The sequence below is a fragment of the Myotis davidii genome, unplaced genomic scaffold, assembly GCF_000327345.1.
Source record: "Myotis davidii unplaced genomic scaffold, ASM32734v1 scaffold638, whole genome shotgun sequence".
Taxonomy (NCBI): Eukaryota; Metazoa; Chordata; class Mammalia; order Chiroptera; family Vespertilionidae; genus Myotis; species Myotis davidii.
In genome coordinates, this window is record NW_006289391.1 from 780,603 (window position 1) to 788,863 (window position 8,261).

General features: G+C 47.0%; 1 protein-coding gene across 1 annotated transcript in view; it reads left to right on the plus strand.

Moving 5' to 3' along the window:
• ITGAE (integrin subunit alpha E) overlaps positions 1-8,261 on the plus strand; it is a 46,357-nt gene that overhangs the window by 20,049 nt on the left and 18,047 nt on the right. Inside the window, exons 18-20 of the mRNA XM_006761503.2 lie at positions 1,205-1,368; positions 3,102-3,230; positions 7,180-7,250. Coding sequence (XP_006761566.1) covers positions 1,205-1,368; positions 3,102-3,230; positions 7,180-7,250 — 364 coding nt within the window. The remainder of the gene's footprint in view (positions 1-1,204; positions 1,369-3,101; positions 3,231-7,179; positions 7,251-8,261) is intronic.

Genomic DNA, 8,261 nt, shown 5'->3' on the forward strand with positions numbered 1-8,261 from the left:
AAAGAGGATGGGGTGGGTGGGGCTATGTGAGCGATGAGGCTCTGGGGTTTGAAATCCCTCTCTTTGGAGCTTAGCTCCTTTGACATTAGGTTCCGCTCAGGGTGAAGTGCCCTGGAAAAGGGTGACCTGCTGGGGAGTCCGCACTCTGCAGGGGTGTCTCTGACCCTGTTGGGAAGAAGGACCTTGGATCCCTTCCTCAGGTGTGAAGGGTTGAGTTTCTGAAAAAAGATTCAGGAAAGGGCAGCCGTTTCTCCATCCCCATCCACGGTGCCCACGGATGTGCGGGGGACCCTGAGAAGGGCCCTTCCTCTTCCTCTCTGATTTACACCTTCGCCCCTGCCCTCCTCGCTGTGTCTCCCTGGCCCAGGTGGGATGGGATGACCTGCCGGAGGTAGAGTCCTGGCCTCTCTTCCCATCCCTTCCTGGCACTGGTTGGAAGATTGTTTCCAGGAGGCAGAGGGTGGGCCGGGCTTTCGCAGCCCAGGAACTTCCTGGCAGCCCCAGAGCTCCCCTCCAGAGCCACCCATCAGCAAGAGTCCCCAGGGTGTCGAGTCTCAGCAGCAGTCCCTGAATGTCTCTGGTTCCTGCAAATAAGAAAGCCCTCTCGGAGTGGGTGGCTTTCCTGCAGAAGGAGGCCATTACCACATGCGGAGAGGAAATGACGGGCCTATCGGGTCCGGCTGTACAGGCGGAACGATTCAGGCCGTGAAGCCCGCACGGCTGCTGCTGAGCAGCTGTGTGACACTAGGCAGGTGTCTTTCCCTCTCTGGTCCTGGTTTCTTTTCTGTACAGTAAAGGAGTTGGCCCAGGTAATCTGTAAGGTGCTTCCAGCTCTGCTGTCCTCAGGTGTTACTCTCTGGTTTCTCTCTCCGTCTCATGTTGTTTCTTCTCCTCCTCCATTTCTCCCCGAATCCCAGCCTCCTTCCTGAGTCCTCCCTCTCCTAGGGCAGAAAGCCTCAGCCCTGGGAATGTGCTGCTCTGGGTTGGGGGTTGGGACACTGAGGGACGCTAGCCAGGTGCCAGAAGACCATGAGAAAAGTGCCTTCGAAGTGAAGAAACTCAGAAGTCCAGCCTCAGGGAAGCAAGCACCTGGGCGGGGCCACACCCTGGAGGGGCTCCCGGGGAGCCTCAGGCGGGCTGGGGGTGCTGTGTCTGGGGCTGGTCCATCCCAGCCTCATCGGGAAGGTCTGGTCTTCACTCCCAGGCCTCAGAGGGACGTCTCTGAATTTCACGTTGGACGTGGATGTGTTGAAGGAGAGGAAGAGGCTGCAGTGTGCGGACCAGAGAACTTGTCAGAGCTGCCTTCGGGAGTGGGGCAGTCGGCCCCGTTTCTGTGAGTCCCGCCTGCTCAGCCCCACAGAGGGAGAGGTGAGTGAGGGGTTTAGGAAAGTCCAGAGGGGTCTGTGCTTTGATACAAGAACTGAGGGGTGTGCAATGAAGGGTATGTATCTGTCCATACAAACTAGACAATTAACATAATAGCCCAGCCAGTGTGGCTCAGTGGTTGAGCATTGACCTATGAATCAGGAGGTCACGGTTAGACTCCAGGTCAGGGCACCTGCCCAGGTTGCAGGCTTGATCCCCAGTAGGGGGTGTGCAGGAGGCAGCCAATCAAAGATTCTCTCTTATCATTGATGTTTCTATCCCTCTCTTCCTCTCCCTTCCTCTCTGAAATCAATTTAAAAATATTTTTTTTAAATATATTTTTAAAAAATGATAGATCAGGAACCACATAATAGCATGGGTGCTGAAGTTAATTATGTTAGAAATCCAGATTAAAGAAATGTGCTGAGCCGAAACCGGTTTGGCTCAGTGGATAGAGCGTCGGCCTGAGGACTGAAGGGTCCCAGGTTCGATTCCGGTCAAGGGCATGTACCTGGGTTGCGGGCACATCCCCAGCAGGAGATGTGCGGGAGCAGCTGGTCGATGTTTCTCTCTCATCGATGTTTCTAACTCTCTATCTCTCTCCCTTCCTCTCTGTGAAAAATCAATAAAATATATTTTAAAAAAAAAGAAATGTGCTGAAATTGAACACTAACTATATCTCTGAGCTTCCTAGCATCTGAACAGAAAGTGAAATATTCTAATTGCTGTTTATTCCTTTTCCCTGTCAACTGACCTAAGAGTGGAGCTGAGGGTCCTTCTTCAAATCATTATCAGAAAAACTGAATGAGAGAAAGTAGAAATAGAAGGACAAAAGTTATCATTTACGAAGGTTTCCACCTGACAAAGGTGTCTACAAACACTCACAGAAAATGTATTTGTCAGGACTCAGGGCCTGACTGGCCCTAGAACTTTGGACCTAGAAGGATCATTTATTCCAACAACCTCATGAATTATGCTTCTCACCACACATCTGTTCCAGTTGTTAACAGGATTAAGAAAGAGTTTCCAGTGCGTCTGTGGCTTCTTTAAATAAAAGCATAACTACTCCTTCCACCGGGAGTCATGCTCACCTACTCTCCTGGCTCCAAGCTTCTACCATGGCTCACACACAGAGAAGGGCAAATGCCATCCCCTCTAATATGTCCTTCATGCTGTTTTGTAAACACAGATGTGACCATGAGTCTTCACTCAGTGCCTCCCATTTGCTCTCTGAACAGAATCATCAAGTTTTTAAAGAATATATTGTTTTCTTAACATGTTTTTATTGATTTCAGAGAAGGGAGAGGGAGAGATAGAAACATGTATGCTGAGAGAGAACCAGTGATCGGTTGCCTCCTGCACGCCTCCCACCAGGGATCAAGCCCTGAGCATGTGCCCTGACCGGAAATTGAACTGCCACCTCCTGGTTCGTAGGTTGGTGCTCAACCACTGAGCAACACAGGCTGGGCAAGTTGTTAGTTTTTAACTCCTTAGGATTGGGGTGGAAACCAGAAGGAGTTATGAGATTTGAGAGCAGATCCAGGGATTTTTCTAATGCTCTTGGCAGCTTGGTTCAGTGACAGCTTCCCTTCAGCCTGGCTTGTTGGGAAGAGGCTTAGGACTTCTGGCTCTCCACTGTCATGGTTTATTTCATGACTGCACCGAAGTTAAAGGCATTCTCCTTGTCATCTTCTGCCCCACATCCGACTGCAACTCCGCCTTCCTGGTGACTGCAGCTCTGCGAAGAGGACTGCTTCTCCAACATTACTGTCAAGGTCAGCTACCACCTCCAGAACTCCAAGGACCAGAGGAGCCATTCCCACCCTGTCCTGGACATCTACAGTGAGCCCTCCGCCATCTTCCAGGTGACTGTACCCATAGCTGGGACCAGACCCTCTGGGGCACCATCCTCCAAAGCACCTGCTCCCCTAACTTCAAAGAATGTTAGAATTGGGAGGGTCTTCAGACAGCATTTGGGCCCCTTACTGCACCCAGGGGCCTCACTGGTGGGTAACCACGTCTCCAACTAGTTCCTTAGTGTTCAGAATGCTGGCTACATAGTTAACGAAGCATTTGAACACACTGCCTGACTTGGCAAGGGTGTCTGATGACCGGGCGGTGGGGTCCCATGTGGGGACTGGACTGGAGCCAACCCGTCCTGCTGGGAGAGAGGATGCCCTTTGGCACAGCTATCTGCCCAGGTCCCTCTCAGGGCCTTCGGGCTGAATGTCTGGCCCCACCTAACTTGCCCCTAACGGGAAGGTAGTGTCACAAGAAACTTTTCTCATTACTAAGGGAAACCAGAGAGGGAAAGCAAACAGTCATATTTCCTGACTCTATGATATCTAAGGTGATTTTGCTTGTATCCAGGCTCTGGAATATTCTGTCTACATTTAGAGAATGTTATGGGGTATAGAAAAGTCAGCAGGATCAAAGAAGTGACAACGTGAGCCTTAAAGAGGAATAATTACAGTCAGTTGGGATGAGTTGAGTCTCCAAAATTTGAACTAAAAAGCCAACAGCTTTTCTGTTCATGCGGGCACAGAAAAGCTCAGGTAACTTAGTTCTAGGGAATCATAGGACAGTCCCGACTGTCCAATATTTTTTACCCAAATGCTGTTAATTAAATTATACAAGATTTTAGCTCCAGTTTTGGTCAATAACTAATGTATTAATCACAAATAGTAAATAGAGCCCTGCCTGGGTAGTTTAGCTGGTTAGAGAGTCATATGATACTCCAAGGTTGTGAGTTCGATCCCTGGTCAGGGCATATACAAGAATCAACCAATGAATACGTACATAAGTAGAACAACAAATTGATGTCTCTCTCTCTCTCTCTCTCTCTCTCAAAATAAAAAGAAACAAAATAGTAAATAGCAATAAGAGAGTAACACAATTAGGATGACTTTTTTCACTGCTCATCTGCCCAGGAAGAGAGAAAATCAGGTTCGTCTATGACATCTTAATTTTTTAGGCAAGAGACTTTATTTTAAATTTATAATAGTATATTTATTTTGTAAAGAATTAAAAATTTTAATGTGTTTTTATTGATTTCAGAGAGGAAGTGAGAGAGAGAGAGATAGAAACATCAGTGATGGGAGAGAATCACTGATTGGCTGCCTCCTGCAGGCCCCAGTGTCCGACGTGGAATTGAACCATGAACTCCTGGTTCATAGTATATATATTAAAAACTTTATTTTGAATTAGTTGGTTTACTATAAAGTTATAAGCACACTCCAAAATAATACCCATGCATTCTTTTAAAAAATATATATTTTTTATGGATTTCAGAGAGGAAAGAATTTTTTTAAAAAATTGGTATTGACAGCAAGTTAGATGAAAAAAAGATTGGAAGAATTAATGTAATAAAGTTTTGTCAATAAGCAGATGATCACCATATATATATATATATTTAAAATATATTTTATTGATTTTCAGAGAGGAAGTGAGAGAGAGAGATAGAAACATCAATGACGAAAGAAAATCATCAATTGGCTGCCTCCAGCATGCCACCCACTCAGGATTGACCCCACAACCCGGGCATGTGCCCTGACTAAGTGGCCGGCTCCCCATGCATTCTTTATCCAGATTTCCAAAATGTTAACATCTGCACATTTTGTTATTCACATTGCTTTACCATTCTGTCTTGATATATATAGACAGTACATATACATATATACAAATTACACACATATACACATTTATATTTCTGAACCATTTGAGAGTAAGTTATAGATTTGATGCCTTACCCTCCAGTATTCAGTATGTATTTCCTAAAATCAAGGACATTCTCTTACAAAACCTCAGTGCAATGATCAAAATCAAGAAATAATAATAAAATACTATTACCTAATTTATTTAAATCTCATCAGTTGTCCTATTAATGTCCTTTATTGCAAAGGAAAAAAATTTTCTGCCGGTCCAGCATCATTTATTGCATTTTGTCATCACTTATCTTTGTTCTCCTTTAATTTGGAGCAGTTTCTCAGTCTTTGTTTAATGACTTCAACATTTCCGAAGGATACAGGCCAGTTATTTTGTAGAATGTTTCTCAACTTGAATTTGTCCGATGTTTCCTCACGATTAGATTAGATTGTGCATTTTGGGCAAGAATATCATAGAAGTGAAGTTGGTCCTTCTAGGTGTCATGTCAGGGGCACACTGCTTTGTCCCACGACTGGTGCTGTTTCCCCTGGTCATGAATAAGTATCTTATAGGCGATGCTTGGCGATTATGAATGTATCCTGTTTAACATCCATTCATGATTCTTACCTGAATCAATGATTACTTTGATGGTTTGGCAAAGACATTTTTTATTCCACTGATAAAATGGACGAGGAGGCGTGATTTGGTATTTGTTTAAGCACACAGATGTTTCCAGAGAATGAGTTCTAGCTGGGAGCTTATAGTTTAACCTTGCTCACGCTCACTGGGTTTGGGTGGAAGAGAGCAGGCTACTAATCTATATTAAAAACAAAACTAAAGAAAATCCAAAAAACTTTGCCCCAAACTACTGACCCAGTCAGAGTGTCAAGCTCTGACTTCTGCAAATTGCATCTCCAGTCTCCAGGAAGTAGGAGGTTTCCTTTCTAACTCTGGCTCCATTCCCGCTTCAGGCTGTGGGCAGAGTCCTTGCGTAAGCTGCTGATGCGGTCACTGGCTGCTGGGGAGAGAAATGCAGAGATTTCCCAGTTAAGGAGCTGGCTGTGTTTCCTTCATAATAAAAAATGAACCCACCCCTAGCTGGTTTGGCTCAATGGATAGAGCGTCGACCTACGGATTGAAGGGTCCCGAGTTCGATTCCAATCAAGGGCACATGCCCAGGTGGCAGGGGCGGTCCCCAGTGGAGGGCCTGCAGGAGGCAGCCAGTCAATGATTCTCTCTCATTATTGATGTTTTTCTCTCTCTCCCTTCCTCTCAGAAATCAATAAAACAAACAAACAGCCGAAACCGGTTTGGCTCAGTGGATAGAGCGTCGGCCTGCGGACTGAAGGGTCCCAGGTTCGATTCCGGTCAAGGGCATGTACCTGGGTTGCGAGCACATCCCCAGTGGGAGATGTGCAGGAGGCAGCTGATCGATGTCTCTCTCTCATCGATGTTTCTAACTCTCTCTCTCTCTCTCTCTCTCCCTTCCTCTCTGTAAAAAATCAATAAAATATATTAAAAAAACAAACAAACAAACAAAAACACCCAGATTCTTTAGAAACTTTGATTTTTCAACCTGAATAGGGCTTTTCAACTTTGACTGGGCCTGTGGACCCTCTGTGACTCACTGAATTCGTTTGGTTTAGTGTAGGAGTGATTGCAAGGGGAATATTTAACCCCCAGAGACTACCCACGGAATCAGAGGGTGTGCAGGACTGGACCTTGACAATATTTGATTAGGTGTCTTCCATTTGTGCCCCTGCTGTTCCTACCTCTACTTGAAAGGACTAAGAAAACTCTTCTTCATATAGGTTTTCCTCCCCAAAATTTCAAAGTTCACAGTGAGTTGTGAGTGTTGGTGCCTCATTCTGCTGATAGAGATATGACAGGCCCTCCCACCATTCCATGAAGGTCACCCCATTTTTTACCTTGGCCAGAGGCCTGACTCATGTGTGCCTGTGTTGTAGGACCAAGCACACCCTCTACCTGACAGGCTGTCACTTGCCATCTGTTACCCGACTGTTCCTCCTACTGCTGCCAGAGCAAGGACTGTCACAGTCACAGCCAGGTGGACCCAGCCCAGCCTGTCCAGCATGTCCTAGGAGATCACCAGGGAAAGCTGCGGGGATGGCGGGGTCCCTGGCTAATCCTGCCCCCGTCTCGTTACAGCTGCCCTACGAGAAGGCCTGCAAGAATAAGCTGTTTTGTGTTGCTGAGTTACAGCTGGCCACCACCTCTCCGTGAGTCGGATCCAGTCATCACAGTTTCTGTAGTAAACTTCCTCCTGACTTACCTGCACCGACCATTCCCTCTCCTTCCCCTCATGGCCCACAAAGGGCTCTGCATTTATTATCTCATTGCTTCCCCAGCCATCCCATAAGGGAGGCAACACAGAGATCTGCTTTCCCATTTTACAGATTAGAGAACAGAATCAGTAGTTGGGAGCCTGCGTGGGGTCACAGGGGTCACCTGGTAGACTTGAACCCAGGTCTCCGACATCCTGGGCAACGCTGTTTTCATAAGCCTGTGTCAGTTAGAGGCAACCTCTTCCCCGACTCACCTCTTAATCAAATTACTTAATTCAGTAAATGTTTATGGAGCGTCTACTCTGTGCCAAGCACTCCAGGTGCTGCAGATACAGCAGCGAACAACACAAAGAGCCCTGCCTTCCTGCTGCTTTTAGGGGGAGAAGATAACAAATAAGTAAATATTATGTTGTCAAGATGTGCTATGAAGACAAGGCAGGGAAGGTGGGAGGGAGTACGGGGTGGAGGTGGGTGGCAGTTTTGGACGGAGTGGTCAGGCAAGGGCTCGCTGAGGCGGCTTTTTGGTACACACAGGAGGTCGAGGAGTGACTATGTGGGTATTGGAAGGAAGAGCAAGTGCCAATGCCCTGGATGGGAGGAATGGCCAGGACCTAGCAGTGGGTGCAGGAGCATGAGGAGAGAGAGGCAATGTGTGGGCAGGGGACGGTCACCGGGGCTGCACAGGCCTTCCATGGGGCTGTTACTGGGAGCTGGGAAGCCAGAGGAATGGGTGATCTTTCATTTGTCACCGGGTCATTCTTGCTGCTGTGTTGAGAACAGACTGTAGGAGCAAAGGTGGAAGCAGGGAGCTAGCAAGGAGCTCTTACAATAACTCAGGGGGGAAGGGATGGTGCCTTGGGCCAGGGTGGTGGCAGTGAAGGTGTTAAGTTCTGAAGTTAAAGCCCATAGGATTTGATGACATAAAGAAGGTGGGAGGGAGGGAAA